The sequence below is a fragment of the Mus caroli genome, unplaced genomic scaffold (genome assembly GCF_978045245.1).
Source record: "Mus caroli unplaced genomic scaffold, Mus_caroli_1 scaffold_1, whole genome shotgun sequence".
In the NCBI taxonomy this organism is placed as follows: Eukaryota; Metazoa; Chordata; class Mammalia; order Rodentia; family Muridae; genus Mus; species Mus caroli.
The window spans coordinates 37,396,967-37,422,074 of record NW_028227256.1 but is presented as its reverse complement, the minus strand read 5'-3'; the positions used below and the strand labels follow the sequence as shown (position 1 = coordinate 37,422,074).

The 25,108-nt window shown below is 41.7% G+C and overlaps 1 protein-coding gene across 2 annotated transcripts in view; it reads right to left on the bottom strand.

Moving 5' to 3' along the window:
• Il18r1 (interleukin 18 receptor 1) overlaps nucleotides 1–22,363 on the bottom strand; it is a 34,364-nt gene extending 12,001 nt beyond the window's left edge. For both annotated transcript variants that reach the window (XM_085836750.1, XM_021174573.2), the window contains exons 1-7: nucleotides 22,264–22,363; nucleotides 17,006–17,091; nucleotides 13,834–14,080; nucleotides 9,996–10,161; nucleotides 7,392–7,536; nucleotides 4,053–4,115; nucleotides 1,575–1,698 (exon numbers count right to left, since the gene is read on the bottom strand). In XM_085836750.1, the coding sequence (XP_085692876.1) occupies nucleotides 1,575–1,698; nucleotides 4,053–4,115; nucleotides 7,392–7,536; nucleotides 9,996–10,161; nucleotides 13,834–14,080; nucleotides 17,006–17,063 (803 nt within the window). In that variant the 5' untranslated portion in view covers nucleotides 17,064–17,091; nucleotides 22,264–22,363. The remainder of the gene's footprint in view (nucleotides 1–1,574; nucleotides 1,699–4,052; nucleotides 4,116–7,391; nucleotides 7,537–9,995; nucleotides 10,162–13,833; nucleotides 14,081–17,005; nucleotides 17,092–22,263) is intronic.
• Between the last annotated feature and the right edge of the window lie 2,745 nt (nucleotides 22,364–25,108).

Below are 25,108 nucleotides of genomic sequence, written 5' to 3'. Positions count from 1 at the left end.
ATGCCCTTTTTATTGGATATTTTCTTTATTTACATTTCAAATGTTATCTATCCCCTTTCCCAGTTCTCCTCCATCTCTCTGCTTCTATGAGGGTGCTCCCCTACCCACCTACCCACATTGGCATTCCCCTACAATGGGGCATAGAGCCTTCACAGGACCAAGGGCCTCTCCTCCCACTGATGCCTGTCAAGGCCATCCTCTGCTACATATGCAGCTGGAGCCATGGGTCCCTCCATGTGTACTCTTCAGTTGATGGCTAAGTCCCTGGGAGCTCTGGGGATGGGGTCTGGTTGGTTGATATTGTCATTCTTCCTATGGGGCTGCAAACCCCTTCAGCTCCTTCAGTCCTTTTTCTAACTCCTCCATTGGGGACCCTGTACTCAGTCCAGCAGTTGGCTGTGAGCATCCACCTCTGTATCTGTCAGGATCTGGCAGAGCCTCTCAGGAGACAGCTACATCAGGCTCCTTTGAGCAAGCACTTCTTGGCATCCACAATAGTGCCTGGGTTGATGACTATGTTCATAGCAGCCTTATTTATAATATCCAGAAGCTGGAAACAACCCAGATGTCCTTCAACAGAGGAATGGATACAGAAAATGTGGTACATTTTAGTGGAGTACTACTCAGCTATTAAAAACAATGAGTACATGAAATTTGCCGGCAAACTGATGGAACTAGAAAATATCGTCCTGAATGAGGTAACTCGGTCACAAAAGAACATACATGGTACGTACACACTGATAAGTGGATGGATATTAGCCCAAAAGCTCAGAATACCCAAAATACAATTGAAAGACCACATAAAGCTCAAGAAGAAGGAAGACCAAAGTATGATGCTTTGGTCCTTCTTAAAAGGGGGAACAAAATACTCATGGGAGCAAATTCAGAGACGAAGTGTGGAGTAAAAAAAAGAGTGAGTTGGTCATGATGTCTCTTCACAGCAACAGAATCCTGAGCAACACAACTACCCAATCCAGTCAAACCACACTGCAAAGGCCTCATCCTCTTAAGGACAGAATGGGTTTATTCTTCCATTCTCTATACATTCAAAAGACATTGGGAGTCAGACTCCTGTAAGAGCACAAGAGATGACAAATCACATCAAAGCGGGATCAACTGGATATTCTCAGTGGTTAAGAGAATGGACTTTGAGTACATACGCCATTTTGACTTTTATGGCACATTAATCAAAATAAAGCACTTGACATAGTTCCCAAAATCCAAGAAACTATGGCACCCTTTAATTGCTCTCTTACGAGGAGCTTGGTGACTTCACCCCTGACTTGGTGACTTCACTCTGACTAACTGGTACCGTTATAAAATGATGGAAAAATGCTCACTAACACTCTCAAAAGACTTTTTGCTTCAAGCTTAGATATGTACAGCAAATGTCCACATGATCGATAGGTAACATTGGAATATGGTAATGATGATGGTAAGCAAATTATAATTGTAGTTAAAGCTAACTTAAACATCCCATCAGCCACCCAGGAGCCCAGCCTCTCTTCTGCTGTGTGCACGTGCAAGTTTTACAGCACGCACCCAGGCGTCTCTTGCACGTCACGTGTACATACCATGTTGTTGTCTCCTTCCTGTATTCTTGCACATTAGGGTCTGAGCTGTCCTCCTTCCTGATGCTCCAATAAAACAGATCGTCTTTATTCAGTGAAGCACTGCAGTTCAGCTCCACATCCTTTCCTAGATAGAAGTTGACAGTCTCGGTTTTGAATTTAGAAACTCGGTAGAAGTTTCAAAATACAATCAGTGTGTGCTAAGTGACCTTTAAATATCATCACATTCAGAAAAATTAAAAATGAAGAAGTGCTTCATTTTAAACCAAGCCAATGTCTCTCTAAAACTACCAGAAAAACAAGATAGGTATACCATACAAACCAATTACCTAAAATAAGAAAGGCATTGCTGCACAGGGGAAAGAACAAGAAATGGTGAGATTAAAGTGTAGGTAGGAAAGTTCTCTTCCAGGTAAGGAGTCCCTTGGAGTTGAAATAAGCAGGAGTCTTATAAAGCAGAGAGTCCAGTTCTGGGTATATGGGGGCAGCTGCACATCTCTCTCGAATATCAGTAAGGGCTGGGGTAGCATGAGGCTACAGAGACATGTTTCCAGTGGGACCATAGGAGAGCAAGTAGTGTCGCTCAGCCAGGATGTAAGGGATTCATGACTCCCTTACAGCCAACAAATTGTGTGTGATTGAGTATATGGGTCAATTAGATAGGTATATGAATTAAGCATTGGCTGAAAATAAGATACGAGGAAATTTATTTTAAAACAATTCTTTGTTATACACATAATTTTTATTAAAGACAAAAGCAAATCTGTATGCTAATGAGATGTGTGCTTGTTTGTTTTTTTCTGTAAATAATTAAACATTGGCTGAATAATTGGTAATTCATGCTTCTGAAACATCTTCAATGTTACTTAGAAATATTCAAATTTTGATTTTATAATCATCAAAGATGAGACAACTTTACATAATTATGTAATACAAAATGACAGAAATATATTTAGGGACCTTTCAGAAATTCTATTCTGATCCTGAACTAAAATTCCTCCAACAATTTTTTAGAAAATCAAATTCAAGTCTGCAACTCAAACAGCCAATTTCAAAAAGAAACACCCTAACACAATACAACCCGAGGGTTCACTAACAATACAAGTTCAGGAATGACTGGAGGGGAACACTAAAGGTTTTTGTTATCTGATTGGTTTTCTTTGTTTTGTTTTCTGTAATTAAACCATTATGATTCTATAAGACTGCAAGCCTTTATCTGCACAGTAAAGAGACTGAACCTCCTAAGGCACACACATCTTGACTCTGGGACACGATGTTCAGTCCTCTGCTGAGATGTTATACAGGAAGGCATGCCTGGTACATAGTGTGCATGTGTGCATGTGTGCTCAGAACAGAGCACACAGTGAGGTTGTACAAGTCAGCTCTAGTGACTGCTCCTGGAAACATCTTGGCTTCTTTGCAGTTTTGGCTTGGAATTTCCTGTCATTGTGCAATCAGAAAGCTTGTTTTTGCCAGATTCCTCAAGGTCCTCACATTCACCTATACAGCTCTATGTGTGGTCTCAACTCACACCTTAAGAAGCGGTGTTCTAGTGGCAAAGATTTACAACAAACATGAGAATATAATTCTCTCTGACCCCAGCTATTTAAGTGCACAACAGATTGGATATAGCACTCTGCTCCCAGCCACCTCAGCTGAGTTCTGAGCAGACTGAGAGAATTGTGAGTTGCTTGGCCTGTGTGTCAGTTATTCAGTCGGTACCATAGAGGCAATATTCTCATACTTAATAGAAAACTGTATCTCAAGTCACTTAGCTCAATATAAGGCTTAGAATGTATAAATTTATTTCATTCCTTCCTGGTTTTTATGTTTGAAAGAAATTACCTAATTGTACATGGGGAATCTTAAGAGCGGCCTAGACCAGCAGTTCTAACCTGTGAATTGTGACTCCTTAGGGAATAAAGGACCCTTTCACACTGGTTGCCTAAGGCCATCCTCCATGTCAGATATTTATATTATAGCTGTAGTAAAATTATAGTTATGAGGTAACAACAAAATAATTTTATGGTTGGGGGTCACCACAACATGAGGAACTGTATTAAAGGGTTGCAGCATTAGGAAGAGTGAGAATCACAGCATTAAACAAACCCTGAAAGTTCAGCCAATTCCATGTATGGCCAAATATTTAAACCATAGAACAAGCTTGATTTATTCCTCCAGAGTATTATCACCAAATTTTCATGTTTTGAAAAGTCAATAGAGGAAAAATCGGGGGGCCTAAAACCATGGCTGAGAGCGAAGTCTACAAGCCATAGACAGCCCCCTGATATTGAACAGAAGACTCATTTAACTGGTCTAAAAGAGTCAATAGTCAAACAGTAGCATGCTTTTCCTCATTTTGTTATATTCCTCAATAAATATATAATGAGTCATATCCGCCAACAGTGAGCCAGATTTACTCTTGAGAACACGATAATGGCCCCATTTATAAATTCAGAAAGCACACTTTGTAAAACATACCTAGTTCTACACCAACCTTCTCACACTTTGGTCCTAAAATAGCTGGAGTTACTTTACTCTTTCCTAGAAGGAAAATAGCAAACAAACAAAACCATTAGAATTGCCTCCAGTTTCTCTAGGACATCTATCTGTTGGAATGTGATCATTCCATGTAACAAAGATTCCAACACTGCATTTCTTGATTATCCATGATTTTATTTTCTGTGGTTTAAGTGGCCCAAAAAATGTTAAACAGAAGAATAACTTGTGTACCACTCTCAGGTTTCCATCCCATTCTATCCAAACTAGGACCTGAATCATCCCCGTGTTCAGTGCATCCTTGCATTATATACTTCCAGCCTAATCATCGTGGTATCATGGTACTTGTCTTCAAATAACCTGTGTTCTACTTCATCATGACCACAAAGCACAAACTAGTGACTTTGACAATTTTGTTTCAGCATATTACTATATTTTATTATTAAGTTTTGTTGCTAATCTGCTGTGCCTAATTTATAAACTAAATTTTACCACGGGCATGTATGTATAAAGAAACATAGCATGTATCAGTTTGGGTTCCAAATATGGTGTCAGGAGCTACACTAGGGTTTTAAGAATTATCTGTGAGTAACTGCAGTCATTGCCACATATTGACTTGTGTCATGATCTTATTAACTCTTCATTAACACAGCTCATAGAATTGAGCCTCCATTGCCCATTAGCTGTATGTTCCTATTGCTGAAAGCATCGTCCATCTAGTATCCTTTGAACTCAAAAATTGGCTTCTGCTCAGTGAACCTGAAGCCAAAGGAATGTCTGGTCAAGGGAGACTGCTGCCAGGTACTGAGAGGACCAGGTGTTTAGGACACAGAAGATGGACAGACACTGGGAAGCACTTGCCTACTTTACATCACCTCCCTCCATCTGTCCTTCTCTCACTAATGGACTTAACAGAATATATCAAGACTAGATGAACCAGGCATGGACTCTCCAGACCTAACCATATCCTGGGTGCCTTACCTGACTCTATCCAACTCTGCTGTACAAATCTGTAGTCCCGGTACAATTACTGTCCCTAGTGGTTTCTGGTCCTAACCTAAAGTATGTAAGCTTCTCCTATTCGTGTCATTATTGTCAAAATGGGTTAGGTGTTATGGGGTGGGTTTCTGATTACAAAGATGAGCCCAGCCCAGGTTTCCTGTCTCATTCATAGTCATTTACTCTCTAGTCAAGTGGAGGTTTTCTTTTCAAGGCTGGGGAAGTGACTTGGTGGACAGGAATGGTTGATGTGCTAGGATAGGACCTGAGTTTGAATCCCCAAAACCCATGTAACAAGCTAAGCATGACTACATATGCCTGTACCTTCAGCACCTGGGGAAAGAGACAGGCAGATCTTAGAAACTCCATGGTGAGTTAGTTCAGCCATATTAGTCAGTTCTTGGTTTAGCAAGAGATATGTCTCAAGGCAATGGCAGGTGATACAGACAGAAAGACATCTGATGTCCTGAACCACACAGCACATCATAGATACACTCTCACAGGTGATCCCTGGGTCTGGAATTTTCCATAACTGCCAGCCAAATAAACTTCTATGACTTATAATTGGCTCGGTCCATGGCACTCTGTTCTAGCAGAAGAATATGGTCAAAAGAAATTTGTAGGTGTGATTGCTTAAGGGATTAAGAAAGGGAAGTTATCTTGTATTGTCCAATCAGGCTATAAATATGTCTTCATGGGAAAGTCAGAAATGTCAGACTCTGGGAAATGCATATAATGAAGAAGAAGAAGAAGAAGAAGAAGAAGAAGAAGAAGAAGAAGAAGAAGAAGAAGAAGAAGAAGAAGAAGAAGAAGAAGAAGAAGAAGAAGAAGAAGAAGAAGAGGAGGAGGAGGAGGAGGAGGAGGAGGAGGAGGAGGAGGAGGAGGAGGAGGAGGAGGAGGAGGAGGAGGAAAAGGAGGAGAAGAAGGAGGAGGGGGGGGAGGGAGAGGAGAAGGGGAGGGGGAGGGGAAGGGGAAGAAGGGGAAGGGGAAGGGGAAGAAGGGGAAGGGGAAGGGGAAGGGGAAGAAGAAGAAGAAGAAGAAGAAGAAGAAGAAGAAGAAGAAGAAGAAGAAGAAGAAGAAGAAGAAGAAGAAGAAGGAAGAAGAAGAAGAAGAAGAAGAGGAGGAGGAGGAGGAGGAGAAAAGACTGGCAGATATATGCGCGTAGGCCTGAGGATAAAGTATTATACAAACAAGATAGCCTCTGGATACTGGCAAAAGGCAGAGAAATATATTTCCCCCACACTCTCCAAAACTATAAAATGCTGTGGAAACCTTGACTTCAGCCCAATGAACTTATTTAGACATGTGACCTTCAGAACTCTAAGACAAGGTGTTCATTTGTTCAGAACACTAAGTCTTGTGGTACTTTGCTGTAATAGTAACACAGGGGCAGCTATCAAAAAGCATCAGGTGACATGCAGGAGAAACATGTCAGTACAGTGGATGTGTTGGAGCAATCTCTGAGCTTGTGGGTTTGGTTAAACGTGTCGTCTACACAGAGTTTCTAGTTTACTGGGGCGGCCGGGGAGAAGGTCATAATTAGGGTCATGGTCATACCACATATCTTCAAACAGCCGGAGGGGCTTTCATAGAGGAGCAGATCATCCATGAAGCTTTTGAAAGCAAATGAAAAGCAGTCAGGACAAGCTAAGGGCAGCAAAATGGACTTGAGAAAATATCAAGATAGCTGCACAGTCAAATTTACCTGTCAGTTCCCAATAAGGTAATAGATGGCAGGTTCTTGGCTGTGCCATCTGAAGTATATCCTCGTGTAGTGCCGTTCGGTTAAATCACCTCTCAGGTCCCTGTCACCATAGAGTCCTAGGTCTTTGATTGCCCTCTGGGCTTAGGGCAAATTGGGCTATGTGCTCCTCTCCAACTGGCACACAATGTCCTTGTTTTGTCAGCTGCCAGCTATTCTCCCAGCATGCTCTGCCCCTTCAAGGTGCTGGCCCTCTAAAATCCAGACCTGCCAAAGTCTTCAGCACTTCTCTTTCAACTACACAGCACACCCTTCAACCGCCCTGACAACCCATTTCATATAGCTGCAGCTCTAGTGCCTAGTGCCCCTCTAGATCGGCATAAAATTTCTTGACGACAGTGTATCCCTTGCTTTGGTGAATTCACCTGTGTTCTTTGCCTTCTAATACTAAGTACAGCTTATTGACTATAGCCATCTATAAACATGTGTTTCAGTTGGCTTTATGGAAGCCCAAGATAAAGCTTTTAAACCTGAGACTTCAAGTGGTGTTGTATTCTCAAACCCGAGGAGGCCCCTGCTTCTCTCCTATGCATTTGCTTCTTCCACAAACTTTCTCTTACCTTCAATAACTGTTATATTGACAGTCTTGGTGATGTTGTACCATGTCCCATTATGGTGGACAGAAAACACGCAGGAGTAATAGCCCTCATCTCCAAACTCGGCATCCTTCAGGATCCTTGGGGTTTTGGATATTTCCTTACAGTTCTGGTTTTGTCAAGGCAAGTTAAAAATACTTTAAGACACTAAAGGCCACATAGTTTTAATCGTTCGCATCCCTAATGCTTAAGATCTTTAGAGATAAAGGGAAACACAACAGATGACCTTCAACCCCTAAGTATGTGCCCTAGCAACTCACCCTTGCTTCCACTAGAGCAGTAAAGCGCCCTGCTACCATTGCCACTGATGAAGAGAGGACTCTTACCACCCCTATCACCTGGTGTTCATACACACACACACACACACACACACACACACACAGAGAGAGAGAGAAACAGAGACAGAATACTAAATAACAAAGTACCTGCTTAGGTGAAGATTATCCATGAAACACACCTCTACTACATGACACTTTGGTTCCAGTTCTGTGTGTAAGGGGAGGGTCAAAGGGAATATGGGCAGAATGACTCAGAGGACTGAGTAGAGCTTGCCTGCTCTGGATTCTTGATGTCCTGTACCAAAAGGTATAGATGGCCAGACCCATAGGCATACTTCAATCTTTCTTTTTCTCTCCACATGTTACTGTCACCAATAATAACATAACAAAGCCACCGTCTACAAATCAGCCCTCCGTCAGCCTTTGGTAGGTCCTGGCCAGTGTGGGAACTATCAGAAAAAGGAGATCTGGAATACTAACTTTGACCATGTGTCTCTGTTCTTCCACATTCCTAACGAGGAGAACCTAGTGCTTATAGACTTTGCCTCTTGCTGGCCACTGCTGGAGGCCTCTGTAGCTAGACCCAGGCAGTTACCCAAATGTCTTGCAAAGTGCCCATGTGTGCCTCATATCTGCAAAGTGTTTCTGAGTATAAGGAGCATTTTATAAACTCAAGCAAATTCTTTTTAACATATACAAAATGCTAGAGGTCTTCATTTTCGGTTCTAATCAGACCTTTCCTGATTCACCTGCCTTGTACCTCAGGAAGATCACAGACAGCTCACAGTCTGTGCATGCTTGACCTTCTGGTCAGCTGCTCAGCCACACACAGATCCAGAAACATGCATTTCCTAAATTTAGGTATTTGTGTATTTGGGGCTTTCTTTAAAACCCAGAAACCAAGACTCCCTAATTTACATGTATTGCAAAATATGTATATTTAACAGGAAAAGAAGGCAGGTAAACTCAAGCCTGAGTCATATGTTTTGAAAACATTTCAGATAGGAAGTTCCCCTGACACCTCGCATCTCAAGACATGACAGAAAGAGCTACAAACACGCCCCAAGGAAACCACCAGTGGCTCGGCTTCCACAAGTTCCGCTGTTCAGCTTTTGACAGAGTCAGCAGTTCAGGTTTTCTCTTCCACAGATATGATGCAGGTCATGTTACATGTGTGCATGAATGTGAATGTATATACTGTTTTATACATGCTAAACATGGAATTCAAGTGTGAACATCTCCTCCGTAGCATCTTCTTAAAAAGCTCTTACAACTTACTAAGGGAAAGGCCCACCAAGGAGGCAAACAGAAACCACACAGGCTATTCCCAAAAGAAGCTCTATTAGGATGCAGTCCCCACATTTAACTTAGAGTCGTTATGAGAACAACAGGGAGACAGACCAAGTTTCTGAAATGTTTTATGTCAAATGTTTAACCTTCCGAAAGTATTATTTCTCATGTTAGAGTAACGTGATGAAAGCAGGTAGAGAGTAGGGCGATCAATTAGCCTCTTCTCTGCTCCAGTCATCCTATATGTGGGGATTTCCTTGAATGATTAACCACATTATTATAGTATTAATCATAAATCACCCAAAGATTTATATAAAATCATCCATTCTAACCTGTAAATACCTGAAGGACCTAGGAAAGTTACATATGTCTAAAAAGAATGAGGTCCATTAGGTTAAATTAAGTTCATACAAAATGCAGCTCAGGTTTGAAAGAAGGTTGTTCAGAGAAAGGTATGGATGAGTAATCATCACATCGTTTCAGTTAGAAAGAAAAAAAAAAGGCAGGCAGCAGAACACACTACTTCTAAGGACAGATGTTCACCTGGTGACAAAAGAAGCACAGCTGAGAGAGTAGGAGGGATTTTTCCCTTTCTCTGTCTCTGGTTTTCTGTCTACCAGCTTTATAATGTAAACTCAAACATTCAGGATATGTATAGAATTGTGTTGTGTTTCAACATCTAAATGTCCCAAAATAAAATAAAACAAAGAATCTAAACCTGCACTCCCAAAACTGATTTAGTTAAATAGAAGGACAATGAAAGAAGAAGAGAAGAAGCAGTCGCTGTGTACTGAACACCGACTACCACGCTAAGCATATTGCATACATTAGCTCTTTATAATACCCATATGGAACACTTTCTCACTCAGGCCAAGCAAGCCATGTGGACTTGGACCACTTGTTTTAGTGGAGGCCAAAATGGTCCACAGTCTTCATATTGTCCACATGGAATGTTTTCTTTCTTATTGAGCCTTAAGTGGAGATATTGTCAACATGTTACCTTATACAGCCATGTGTGCTGGATCAGCTCTGCATAGTTAGGATTCTTACAAGTGATATGCAGAGATTTCCTAACTTCAACATCTCTGCTTGTCACGAGTTTGTCAGAGAAACAGCTGTGTTTGTTTCTTTTGGTGACATTTAAGGTCCAATTGCGACGATCATTTCTAAGAAACAAAGGTACAGAGGGATTTTATAACAAGTGAAGAGGTTCTGCAACTACTTCCAATCTTCTGATTTACCCTAATTTCTATATGAAGAGATTGAATCATTGATGTGTAAGTTTTTCTCCGCCACCCCTCAGTTCAGAGCAGAACGTTTACAATGGTCATGTGGTGAAAGATTGCACTCCAGTACAGTCTTTAAACACACACACACATACGCACACGTGTATACCATCATAACACCATGTGTGTAGCACATACACATCACACATACATACCAAATAGACTTCACACCGGCAGCCATTTGGCAAGAACTTAAGAGAATTAATGTTTTAAACTTTATCATCAGTGCTGGACAAACTCAGAGGTTTACAGACCAGGATAGGAAGACAGTCTTAGTTTGAAGAGATCTATAAGCAGCTGCCAACCTTGTCTTCTGATGGTGTGTGCCTCTACACTTTGTGTTCTCTTTCTCCAGGCATGCTGTTCTGTGGACTTTTCCTTACTATTGAATAAGCTGGAGTTTGCCACAGCCCTTGCACAACTGAGCAAAAGTGAGCTTCAGTAGCTCTTATGGTTGTGACTGCTCTTCTCAGAAATCAGCCATCTTGAAGATGATGCTAAATGGCATGTTTTTAAACAACAGCATTTTTTAAAAGTGAAAACATTTTCAATTGTATGTTTGCTTACACCATACATGTGGTGTATGGGTCCACATCCCAGAGGTAGCACATATATTGTTAAATTTTCCTGTGATTTGGGAAATATGTGTACACCTGGGTTTTCCCAGGTCCTCTTTATATCTACAATGAGATGGACAGGAGAGAGCAAGTGGTCTATTGCTCAAAGACTCCCAGATATTTTACAGTGTGTGTATGCAAGGGAGATTGACCATTTCCCTAATGTTCATGTAAGTAACTAAACAATGTTTTCAAGGTCACACAAGAGTGTGTGTGTGTGTGTGTGTGTTGTACTGGGTGGGACCAGGAGTAAATGCACATTAGTTTGCCCCTAAGAGACAGGAGTGATTGGCATAATACTACATTTTCTCACTCCCTGAAGCCTTGTTCTTTATCTTGTAGTTCAACATAGAGGAAATCAGCCAGGTTTAGGGAGGGTAACAGACTGTCATGTGCTAAAAAGCAGTGACTAAGTGGCCATGCATAGCAGAGCTACTTGGCCCTGAAAAGAGCTCAGATTCCCATTGGCAGCATCTTCTTCTTAAAACTCCTCTTGTCATATCACGTTGGTTTCCACCTCTGCAATTCCCAGTTCTTAACGTTCAGCAAATCTTAACAGAGTGCTTGCTGTGTGTGGGAACCCCTTAGGAATGCTAAACCAGGCATCACTCTGCACTCCCTGTCAAAGAGCAAGCTCAAAGGCTAGCAGGAAATTGAGATCAAGAAAGTAAAATTCTAAGACACCCTCCACACACACCTTCCCTGTCACCCCTGGCCTTGAATCAATGCCACTCTGATTATAATGGCCCCTCTGGCTGAGTGCTCTTCAGGTTTAAGAAGCCCAGCTTAACAGCTGATTGCTCCATTGTAGAGCACTTGCCAAACACGAACATAATCTTGGTTTCCATCAGCAGCAACCTAAAGCAAGATGAAAGAAAACAGGAAAGAGAGAGAGAAAGAGAGAGATTAATCAGGAAGGAAAAAGGAAGAAAGAAGGAAGAGGGAGAGGGAGGGAAGAAAGGAAGAATGAAAACAGAAAGACCTATTTTCTTCTCTCTGGCTCCAATAAAAGTGTTTTGTGCACCATTTCTTCACCTCCACTGGAGAAAACTCTCTTCTGTGTGAATTTCCTTCTTAGCTGGTTTTCTTTCCTTTTCAAAAGATGTTAGGTTTTAAGATTCTGTGTGCATGCAAGCATGTGTACGTACGTATGTATGTGCATGCAAGTATCAGTGCTGTACACCAGAAGAGGCCCTGGTGCCTAGAGCTGGGTTCCAGGTGTTTAGGAGCCACCCTACATGGGTGCTGCAAACTGAACTCAGGTTTTCTGCAAGAGAAGCACATTTTCTTATTCATGAAACTCTCTCTCCTGCCTCTAATGCTCTCAAAAACACTGGTCCACCTGCTCAGCACTGACTTCCTCCGTAAAATGTGACACAGGCATCGGGTTCTTCTTCTATTTGAACTAAAGATGTTCAAAGCACCCTCTTCCATGTGGAAGCTCCACTACACTCAAAGCCGTTGTCAAAGCTTCATCCTTATCATCGGGTTGTGCTCCTATAAAATGTCGGTCTCTCGGGGTTAGCTGGATGATATGTTGCTGTGTTGTGAGATGTAGCAGATTTCTTTTATAAATCTGTCTTTATTCTAGAGTGAGCCCTGATCCTGCCTCCCGGGTCTCCACACTGCTTGCTCATTCCCCCCTCATCCTGATGGTCCCACTCTTGCTTCCTAATACAGGTGGTATTATCTGCCCTCCAGATCAGAAAAATAGGTAGCAAACACCCTGTCTCCATCTTCTCCCCAGGATGACTATACATGCCTCTTCACCTCAAATGGCTCTTTCCACCATGTCCAAAATGCCCATGTCCTGTGCATGCAATTATGTCAGTGAGGACGGGGGCCATTTCTCTTCCCCATTCATTTTTAACTCACTCTAGAAAGATCCAGTTGCAACATACATATTATAATTCTCTCCCTTAAAATATCACATATACTGCACTGTTTAAAAAAACAAGTTCTACAACATATTTCTGACACTCAGACGTTTCTGTGTCTAGTAAACAACTATGACCTCATTTCATGAAAAACCACAGGAGCGAAAAAGAGGCTTTGCTGTGAAATCTCACTTCTCTTTCTCTAAGGTGTGCTGATAAGGATCAGGGCTCACTCCAGAATAAAGACAGATTTCTTTTAGAAATCTCACAACACAGCGACATATCATCCAGCTAACCCTGAGAGACCGACGTTTTATAGGTCAATGCCAAGTCTTTATAAAGAATGTTTACCTACACATGTATGCATGAGCCTAATCTCCCTTCCTCCCTCTCTCCCTCTCACTCTGACTTTGGCTATTAGCTTGTGGCTGGGTAGCAACTATATCTTTTCCCTAGTAACTTTGCCTCTTGTTTCCCAGAAACCTCCAAAATCTAGACTAGGGTGTGTTCCTCTAAACTCTCTCCTTTCTCCCTTTCTCTGAAGTCTAAACAGGACATGTGGGAGGGAGCCCCTGCTGCTCTTGCCTCAGGTGCCATATCATCTGAAGACCTCATTACCAAACCCACCTGAATTTCCTCTCTGCTTATCATTAACAAGAGTCCCTGCAAAGGAAATCTCATTAATAATTTAGTAAAAAAAAAAAAATATATATATATATATATATATATATATATATACACACACACACATACGTATACACATATATATACATATATACATATATGTATACATATATACATATATATGTATACATATATATATACACACATATATATACATATGTGTGTGTATATATATATATACACACATACATACATATATATAAATTCAGAGTGACCAACTTAATATTTCTACAATGAAACATTTGTTTCCTGTTGAAGAGAGAACAGGGGAGAAAAAAATGCATGGATTATCAGAGCTTACAAATGTGTATTTGATTTTCTGAGTCAAGGTCAAGAATCTCAGGAAATATGTTAAAACAAATTGGCTCACTCACCCGACTTGAGAAATGTAGGTTCCCTCATCCTCCATCTCAACTGGCCAGAATTCCAAGATGTGATCACGAAAAGTGACTCTGGGCGAGCTTGTGGTGTTCAGCTCTCTATACTCATGTGAAGCATTGCCTTTGAACCATCTCGTGGTGGCTGTTTCATTCCTGGGCACTGGTGCAGATATGCCACATGGCTTCAGATAAAAAGGTTCTCCCTCTACCACATGAATTTGCGATCGGTGAATACAACTTTCTACAGCAGATTGAAAGAGGAAAGGGAGATAAAACAGGACAAGGGTGATTTTTCCCTGATTCCCCTCCATGGGTATAAACAGTCAGTAAGAAAGCTAGGAGAAATCTCAGCATCGTACTCCTGTGCTGTCTTTTGTCTTAAGAGAAGACATGCAGGAGATAAGACACTTTCAGAACCAAGATGAAGATAAAGCTGATGGCTTCCCCTAGATAGAAAGTTGAAGAGCTTAGCCAACCCTCACTCGAAGGCTTTGAGGCCACATCTTCAGAGTATGACACTTTATAACTCACTGTTAAGAAAAGGCATAGAAGTCAAAGGGTCATCGTATTCCCTCAAAATGTCAGCACCATGGAATCTCCATGGGAAAGACAAAAAACCTGGGTATACATCTTCATCTCAGTCAGAGCAGGTCTCATGTCCCTTGTGTCCAACCAGTCTGTCTACTCGATCTGGGGAAGTTTGGGAGAGTTAGAGGAGTTCTTGGGTAGCTAAATCCTCACGGTGGCATATTTCCACATAACTGACCAAGAACTGATGAATACAGACCACCCTTTCTCTTCCCATCTCCCTGTTTCTTCACTCAGATTCTTTAGCTTTAGAAATGTATCTTTTTTTTTCATCTCCAAAGAGTGGCCCTCTGTTCTAAATTACAGTTGCTGAACAATTCTCAAAGCCACTCCACTGGATCTAGAATGCCCTTAATCCTTATTTAGAAAATCAGTCTGTTAAGTATATACAGTATTTTCCTTAAGACCGTACACAAAATGTTGTCTCTGTTGCTAGGGTCTATTGTTCAGAGCAACATTCAGGAGGGCGTTAACTTAAATGTTAACCACAGCAGAAGAAGGAAGTGGCTCAAATGTTAGATCTACTTCAAAGTTCAAGAATGACACTGAATGTCAGTCTCTTGCTGGTGCTTGTAACATAACCCCTATTCTCTATCTCAATCTCCCAACAGACTTGTTCCTTGACACTCAAACCAAGAGTCTTTAGCACTTCAATAACTCTCCCCAGTGCCTTAGAGACTCAGGGTTACAGCTCATATAGTATGTATGCTTTCTTGTGTCTGGATCCCTCCACACATCATCAAGCCTATAGATGTCCATTCTTTTTCCTACATGCAATGTGAGTTCCTGACTTATTATTATGCAGGGCTCAGCCATAACCATGATTAGACGATTCACTGTATATGTATTGAGGACTTAGATTATTGTAAAAGAATCTATTGGACAGTTGAAGGTATCCCAGGTTCCAAGTGCTGATTCATTTAAGAAACAAACCTGCTGCAAACATAAGTACTTGTTCTTTGGTTGATGAATGCATGAATTCCTTTTTGGAGATTGCCTCCATTAAAAAAAAATAGTGGGCAGTAGGATGTTAGGAATGTATAATTATGAGGAACCTCATGTCTTAAAATACCTTTCCTTGCATTTAGCATGACAGCCTCACTTTGTTGATTGATATGATGCTCTTATGTTATATAAATGAACAGAGGCCAAGGCGCATGGACTGGGTGAGCAGTCAGTCCTGTTCTTCTATGGACAAAGTCAGTGGTTTAAGTTGTTCTATGAAGACAACTGTGAGAGGCAGCACTAACAAGTTAAATGAATTCCACAGATAAAATATTGATACATATGGCTATAATTCCTATTCGTGAAAGGCACTCCTTAAGCCACCAAAGGAACCTGAGCCCCAGACCTAACAGGATGTAGACCTGATTTTGTTCCAAAATTGTGTTTCATGGCAGTCATGAATAGGTAATAGATGTTTGTCTATCAAGCATGGAACACGTGGCACACAGCTGGTACTTGGCACTCTTGCTCAGTAGTCCCGAACAAATCATTTCATACCAAGAAGAATGAACGGTCTTTAGGATCTGGATATCACTGCGTTGTGTGGCACATAATATTCCAACAATGCATGAGTCAATTCATAAGCATACCTCCAGACTGGAGATGTCTTATATAAAAGCAATCATAGCTAATCTCTGTTTTCCTGTCTCAATAATTCTCAAAGTAAAGGATATGGTCCCGAGTGCTCCCTTTTGGGTATAACATCCTGAAGTAAGTTAACTGGCTTGCTCCCTTTCTCCTGCAAGGTCTATGCCAAAGTTCCTTAGTCATGGGACTTCTTGCCAAAGAACGGGACCTTCCAATCCTTCTCTACTTGGAGAAGATCCCCAAACCACCACAGCTCATGAGTTACAAGTTCTGTCTGATGTAATCTGACACTCCCTTTAGCTTCTAGTCCAGCCTTTCTCCTTCTTATTTTTTCTAGCACTTGGGTGATTTTTAAGAGTTGGAAAGTATTTTCTGTTTACTTCCATTTGAATATTCCTTTTAAAATGAAGGAATTCTTGCCATCCTCTCAGGAAATGGAAGCTATATAAAATTGTCTAAAAGCTGGGTGTGGTGGCACATGCCTCTAATCCCAGCTCTCAGGAGGCAGAGGCAGGTGGATTTCTGAGTTCAAGGCCAGCCTGGTCTACAAATTGAGTTCCAGGACAGCCAGGACTCTACAGAGAAACCCTGTCTCAAAAAAACCAAAACACTCCCCCAAAAAGAAAACAAATAAAATTGTCTAAAACCAGTAAAGAATACAATTGTTTTCTTCCTCTATTTCAAAAGGCAACCAGGAGCAGTTGAGAGATGCCCTTTTCTTCTAAAGCGTAATTCAGTGTGAATCCCTGTCTCTCTGCACAGTGACCTGCAGGAGCATCTTCATCTGCTTCATTCCCAGCTCTCTTCCCTTCCCTGCCCCAGAAAGAGCAAGTATTTCTCGGAGTTGTAAAGTAAAATTTGAAGTCACTAAATGTTAACTAAATTAGGCAACTTCAGTAACTGCGTCAGCTATAAGAACAAATCCCCATAATTTCCCTCTAGCTCTCTAACATGGTTTGTTTGTGAATGTTTATAAACCACTTACTTGAGGCACTTTTAACAATGAGAATGCAGAGTGTCAAGATTAATTCTTCATGATGCATGTTTAGGCTTCCACTTTGAATGGTATCTCTAGAGAAAGAATAATATAAGGTTAAGCTTATGCCCTCAAACAACCAACTCCATCTTACAACAGATGTTTAAACACTCTTCCGGCACATCGACACAAGTATTCCAGCAATATCACATATCTTCTAAAACAGTCCAGTGCACCAAACTTTTAGTCACAAAGAACTAATAAATTTCAAGGCAATGAATTTTAGCTCCCACAAAACATAATTATTTAACAATTTTCTTTAGCAAATGGGGCCTGACATCTTTTTACCTGATGCGCTAAACTTTGCCTTCAGGGTCCAAGCTAAATGCTAGAAAAAAATACATGATTCTACAGATTAAACAACCCATGGTCTATGGAGGTGTGAATGGCAGTTCTACCTGTGCAGAAGTGTGTGTGTGTGTGTGTGTGTGTGTAGGTATTTGTGTGTTGTGTGTAGGTGTATTGTGTGTGTTCTGTGTATGTTTTGTGTGTGTGGAGGGGTGTGTGGAGTGTTGTGTGTGCAGGGTTGTGGGGGGTTGTATGTGTATCGCTGTGTGTGTTTTATGTCTATGGAGGGGTGTTGTGTGTGTGTGTGTGTGGTGTATGATAGAGGGTGGGTGCAGGGGAGAGAAAGGCTTACTTTGACTCACTATTTCATAGTTTCGAAAATTTCAGAAAGTTTCAAAAGTCTAAGAATTATGATGCCCCGATCAACAGCAAAGTTTGCACAAGGTCTGGGGCATGTGACCTGGCACCTGGAGCACTGTCCCTAGAGGAGATGTATATGATCTGGGTCCGAGTCAGCACTGGCTGTCCTGTGTGCTTACTTTAAGTGCATGGATAAAATAAGTAGAAGGTTCCTGTAATTACAAAGCTTTTTACAGGGCTGTGACCCCAGGGCATTTCTCTTTCTGCCCTGGGCTTTGATCCTAGAACAGCCCAACCTTCGCCTTTCTGATATGAGTAAGAGGAGCAGAACAGAAGAACACCCTTCCCTCATGTAGTCAGGTGTTCAGTCTAAATATTTCATAAATAATCCCTCATCTCCTGTTTACAGAACCACCTATCTCTTCCACGCCATTGCCTCAAAGGAACTGGGGGCCCCATGGAACACAGTGGGTCATGAAGAGCTTGGTTCCTTTAGAGGCACACAGAATGGACTAGAATCCCTGCCTGACAATGCTCAAGGAGGAGCTGTGGACCTTGGACAAATTAAGTATCTGGAGAGCCCATTCCCAAAACACAGAGGGTAAGGCGGCTTCCTCCAGAACCATCGAGGGATTGCAGTATCTAATGCTCATGAATGAAGACATCTGGGAGCCTGGCAGCCTTAAAACCAAGGGCAACACCCAATGGCCGCTCACATCCCTTCCTACCTCCTCAACCACAGGCGAAGGTTTATAATAAACCTACCCAAACCACATACCAGTTTGCAAGGGATGATAGAGAACAGTGTGAAAACACAAAGGGTATCTGTTCATGGAAAGTACCAACCGTTCGGAGCCAAATTAGAACAATGCACAACTCGAAACCTCTGCCACCCACTCCGACACCTTTATTAATGTCTGATATTTCTGACTTGGGTAGAATACAAAAGTGTGATTTTTTTCCCCGGGCCTTTTCTCCAGTTGAGGCTGCCACAGGCTGGCACTATCTTTTTTCCTTCCTTTCTTCTTCTTCTTCATTTTAACTTTTAACAAGAAATAAAATTACACAATCATTTGACATTCTGATAAGATACAAGTTTCAATGTGAGATGAGTTAAGATCTCAGCATATAAAAACTCCATGCTGACCACACTGCTGTGTGAGTGGAGGCGTGGGCAGTACTCTGATGTTCTGTTGTGCTTCTTAAGTTGTATATGTGGATTTAAGGAACTGGTGTTTTTTCATGTAGCAATTTTAAGGATTGTTAGTGTTCTCTTGTTGAGTTTTTCATTTTGTATTGTTTTGCTTTGATGTAACTTGAAGTAACTTACTTTTCTTCCTAATTTTTTTTCTAATTTGTAAAATATTATCTGCCTAATGTAGAACATTTAATAAAAACAAAGAGTAAAAATAAGAAAAATTTTTCACAATGCACCATATTTCCCTATCCTTCTTATAATTTTTGTATTCGTTTTCAATAATGAAATGATGCCCAAGTAACTTCCTGTTTTGTCTGTCCCTCAGTTTCATGGGGTACAACCGTGGGCACCAGGCTGCCTGGATCTGAATCTTCAAGCCTTTCCTTTACTGGCTTAACAATCATGGGCCAGTCACCATGCCTAGCTGAGCTCAGAGTCCTTTATCCACAAGAGGGAATGACAGGTCTAACACCCTGAGCAAAAGTGTTCCTGCCCAAAATGTCTAAAGAATAATGTCATCTAGATGTCGGCTCCTACCACTGTCCTTATTTCTTATCATTTTACTGGTGTTGGGATATGGTGAGACAGAAAAGAGGCCAAAGGCATTATGAATGGATGCTACCCAGCCACATTCCAGAAATGTCTTGGCAGCTTCTACCTGCCTCAAGAGTGCAAGAAACTTCCCACCACACCCAGGTCAATACATTCCACCCCACTCTTCACATCTAACTAGGCCATCCAAGAGGAACAGGGCCTCTGGAATATTTGAATCTGCATTTTCTTTTTATTATATATGATTTAAATAATCACATAATGCTAGCTGTTTCAGTTCATGATTACCAACTCTTCCATCACAAGTGATTCTTTCGCAGTTCCCCAATGTCTGGAATTCTACCCAATTTGTTTAATTTTTCTTTTGGTATATTAGCATACAGAAAACTTTTATAACCATGCACACAAGTCAATACCCTTGTGTGTGTGTCTCTGTGTGTGTTTCCATCATTTTTAAGTAGAGATCATTTTGAATTTCCCTCAAAGGTAACACAGACATTTACCTACATTCCTCAGTTTTATGATTTCATCCTGACATTTGACTTATTTCTAAACTTACAAACATCTCATTTACTTCTTTGTCAGGAAAATGGGACCGAATTAAACTTCTACTTACAAAATAACTATGAATTATTTCTCTGTCCAATCAATTAGTGCTACCTTTGCTTTGAAGTTGGCTGATGTCCATTTACCAAGAAAAGGCTGTCCTAGAGCTCGATTGGAAATCTAGCACAGGTGCCTGGCCAGGAGCAGGTGTGTGTAAGCATGGACACACTCACTTTCTCTCTGTTCTCACTGTGCCAACGTTCCATAGCAACTGATGCAAACCAGCCTGAGCCACTCTATGCTGGCTTCTTTGCTAAATCGTTGAATGAAAGAAGCTTACAAAATGCATACAGATGCGAGTCCCGACTCATCATTCAATTTATTGCACACCTACACCATCTCTGACTTCTTAAAGCATAATGTCTTCAAAGGTTTATTTTGACAGACATGCTGCCCACTAAACACACACAGGAGGCACCCTGAGCCCTTGACTCTTCCACATTCCCAGCTGATTCCAGTGTACAAACAAATGGAAAGCCACCAATCTATAGGTCTTGCCTGTGCACTCAGAAAAGTACATTTCTTATTAGATACATCCAGTTCATAGTTGACATAAAAAACATAAAATTAATCCATATGCAAGCAAGTGTGAGTGTGCTCATAAATAGAAAGGATAGTTACAAACTTAGTTATCCAATGACATAAATTTTTCTCTAGATTAAATTAAGTGCTCTTCCAAACGTTTTGTGATCTGGAGGCATAGGATGAAGGCCAGATGCAAGGTGACAAGTATCTCTGTCCCCCAAGACAAGGGAGTCCTTTCTAAGGATGTCAATGTGGTCATGTCCTGAGATCCTGAGTTTCTGATTCTGTCCTTTTGGGTCCTTACCATGAGGAAACTGACCACATTCTAGTACAAACAGTTCATCTGAGCACATAGATATTAAGCTCCTTAAAGCTTCCAGGTAAGCACACACACACACACACACACACACACACTCACTCACATCCATACACACTCAGTTTCTAAGGCTGGGAGAGTGGGAAACAACCAAGCTTGTGACAGTTGAGTTTCAGTCACTCACAGGTAAACATGTCACCTCATGGACAGTCATTGCTTAACAAAACATGACCCTGATGTATCCTTAACACTGCTTTGGTGAATTATGACACCCAATGAGGTTTTTCTTTTCCTCGCTGGGAACACCACTGAGCTCTGCTCTCCATGACTCTTTTTAAACATGCAGTCCCTTTTGCTACAGTCTCCAATGGGTGCTTTACTTCATCTGCAGAAAGGCTAATCAGTCTGGTACAACCAACAAAAATGATCTTGAATACACCCTTGCACTTCTGCTTTAAGGAAAAAAAAAGGGGTATGCACATTTGACTTTCCATCTGTAAGTACAGGAGAGTCATGGGTACCTCACGACACTTAGCGTAAAAATACCTGCTGCTATTATCTCCATTTTCCAAAATATGCCTTCACAAGCATGGATCCAGGTATGAAGACCATGTTCGTCCCCCCTCCCCCCACTCCTCTGGAACCCTATTGTCCTTCCAATATGACACAATGTTTGGCATTGTCAGGAAGCTTGCCAGTTCAAGCCAACCCTAACACACAGCACTTCCAGGGCTCCTGGACCAGCCTCCACTTCCTGGTGAGGTACCCAGGAGAAGGCTCTCTGCTTTTCCATAATATGTGCCTAAGGCAGATATTCTTGTGACTGCAGTGTGTGTGTGTGTGTGTGTGTGTGTGTGTGTGTGTGTGAAGTGAGTGTGTGCACAGGAGTGTGAGTGTACATGCATGTGTGTGGATGCTTGTGCATGCATCAGTGCACACATACATGCATGTACTCATGAGGGAGATTGAATATTCCCCAAATCTGCATAAATGGGTCATTCACTGGTGCAATAACTGAAGATGTTCTTAGATAAATTTCTGAATATTTCTCCCCTCACACCATTTATTAAGCCTGATATTGCCTGTTTCATTTGTCTCCTAAGAGGATTAAGCAACTAAAATACAGCACACCTGTGTGTATTGTCAGCAGAGGGTAAGAGCTGAATAAATCAACTGTTGCTGTGTTTTAGCTGTTCATACCTCTCTACAAAGAACGTATACATTTGTACTCACTAGTAACACACACACACACACACACCCCACTCACAATTGACCTTGTTTTCGGGATCCTTGTGGGTTGTCCCTCTCCTTGCTCCAGACAGCAGAAGACAGTGAGGACTGGACATCAGAGTCTGCCCTTACCTTCAGAGAGGTGGCCCACAGATAGGGCGGGGCAGTGGCTTCTCCTTCACTTACATCTGCGAAGCAGGATTCGCCTAGCAAGTGAGACTAAATGCCTCCTGGTCCCACAACTGTGACAACAGACAGGGAGGGAAGGCGCAATGAGGCAAGGCCAGGAGCTTGATTAGAGAGATTGGGCAACCCAGAGAATTATTGCAGAAAAGAAATAAAATAAAATAAAATAAAAGACAGCCAACGACGGGGGGGGGGGAGGAGGGAGGACTGGGAGAGGAAGATCAGAATAAGAAGAAAAAAGGAAAAGCTAAGGTTTCAGGTGATCACCGCCTGGGATGGGAGGAGCTCCCGGAGTTAAGAGCTGGGGCACTGAAGTCTAGGGCGCTACAGGCTGCTCCACCCAGGAGCGCTCAAGCTTTCAGTTCTGGGAAGACCTGCACTCCTGGCAGGGTTTCTCTGCATGTCCCTGCTCACCTAAGAGCTCCACAGTTCCCAGAACTAACCCCGACCCCCCACCGCTGAGGTGATAGAGCCCCTGGAGTTCTCCCGCCTGGATCTCAGCTGACTCCGCCTTTGGCTTCCCGGAACCTGCAGCCTGTCTACTCAACCACAAGAACCACCTGTGTGCCCTGTGCGTGCCACACCCTTCAGGCAGAGGGCGCTGAGAACCCAGGACTCCTGCACTGCGGGAGGAGAGTCCTTGAGACTGCCAGGCTATAGTGCCAGCCAGCACAGGGTGCTCAGCCTCCTGGATGGGTGGAAAGCCACAATTGGGAAGTTATAGTGAGATTTTAAATTGTTCAAAAGAAACAGAGTATTTCTACATTTTTTTTAATAAGCTAGAACTCTTCAAACACACATGAAGAAAACACACAAGGAATCAATGGCACAATTATTTTTGCCCAGTGAAAAATAAGTCACCATACAATAATAAATAGGAAAGGCATACATTTTGATACATGGAAAACAAGCATTTAACAAACTTCAACACTCTTTCTACCACAACTCACAAACTGGACAGTGGGTCAGCTCATTCCCTTCCTAATCTAATACAGCGATGTCTACAAGAGGGAACACAGAGAAACGCTTTGTTTACCTGTGACTAATAACCAAATAACGTCAGCTCTGCCTGGACAAGCACTTTGAAGAAATGAGGGAAACAAAAGTAGAAATGGGAGAAAGCCCACAGAAGACATTTTTACATGGATCATGCTTTGAACCTTTCAAAACAGTAAAATAAAACTAATATTTTGAGTTTAGCAAAAGCATCAAAGCATATGTGTGTTCATTACAGAAAAATCTATTATTTCTTCCCTTTCTTCTTCCTTCTTTCCTTTCCTCCTCCTTCTCTTCTTTTTCTTTATTGTTGTTGTTGTTGCTGCTGTTGCTGCTGCTGTTGCTGTTGCTGTTGCTGCTGCTGCTGCTGCTGCTGCTGCTGCTGCTGTTGAGACAGGTTTTCTTTGTGTAGCTCTGGTGTCCTGGAACTAACTCTGTAGACCAGGCTAGCCTCAAACTCACAGAGATCCACCTGCCTCTGCCTCCCAAGTGCGCCATGCTGCCCAGCTCAATTACATGCAAATAGTTTAGACTTATCAGAAGAATCTCTGGAACAAATAACAATTCTCTTGAGTCCTTTTCCATGGATGGAGCAGCAGGCACGAGGAAGCAACTATTCCCAGGGGTGAGATTGGAGAGAATTTCATTTTTAGAGGTCTTCATTCAGAACAATCACAGAATACACACTCAAATTCCCATGGCTCACAGTGAGATTTCATAATCACCAACATTAATATTTATCCAGTTCTTTCTGAAATCCAAATACTTCTATTTTCAGTTAGCAAAGAATCCAGCATGGTACTATGTTCCATCCAACCTAAGACAAAGTGCTATCTGAGGATGCGAAGGGACGTCCTCAGAGCCACAGAGCAAGGATTCCGTTATCCGGTGTGAGGGCTTCCTCCTGATTCCACGTTCTGGGACACGAGACAGTTATGTACACAGCATGCTTCTCAGTGGTCAGTTTTGGCAACTCATTAAGAAGTAGATGAAGCTGCAGAAGAACAAAACGGTCTACTACAGGGGAGCAGGTGGATTTAGCATACCAGGCAACCACAGGGTGGATGCATGCGAGGGGAAGTTTGAATTCCTTTTTTTCTTTTTATACAAACAGTTACAAGTTTACTTTATTCTATAAATGCAAAAATTGTTTTCTGAAAAGAAGTGAATCATACAGCAAAAGCATGTGAGAAACATCATATGACTATCTTATATATTTTTAAAGCGTTTGACATAACAACCCACTTATTTAAAAAAACTAATTTACTCTGAACATTGTATAGTAAACAGTTAACTTTTCTAGTACTTTGACTATTGCTAACATTTTATGTGTCATAGGGTTTTCCATAGTGAACTTACTTTTCTATCAGTGCACATTTAGCAATCCAATTTTTTCCTCTTAATGGTTTGTTTTATTTTTATTTATTTTTATTTTTTTAATATTTTTATTACGTATTTTCCTCAATTACATTTCCAATGCTCTCCCAAAAGTCCCCCATACCCTCCCCCCCACTTCCCTACCCACCCATTCCCATTTTTTGGCCCTGGCGTTCCCCTGTACTGGGGCATATAAAGTTTGTGTGTCTAATAGGCCTCTCTTTCCAGTGATGGCCGACTAGGCCATCTTCTGATACATATGCAGCTAGAGTCAAGAGCTCCGGGGTACTGGTCAGTTCAGAATGTTGTTCCACCTATAGGGTTGCAGATCCCTTTAGCTCCTTGGGTACTTTCTCTAGCTTCTCCATTGGGAGCCCTGTGATACATCCAATAGCTGACTGTGAGCATCCACTTCTGT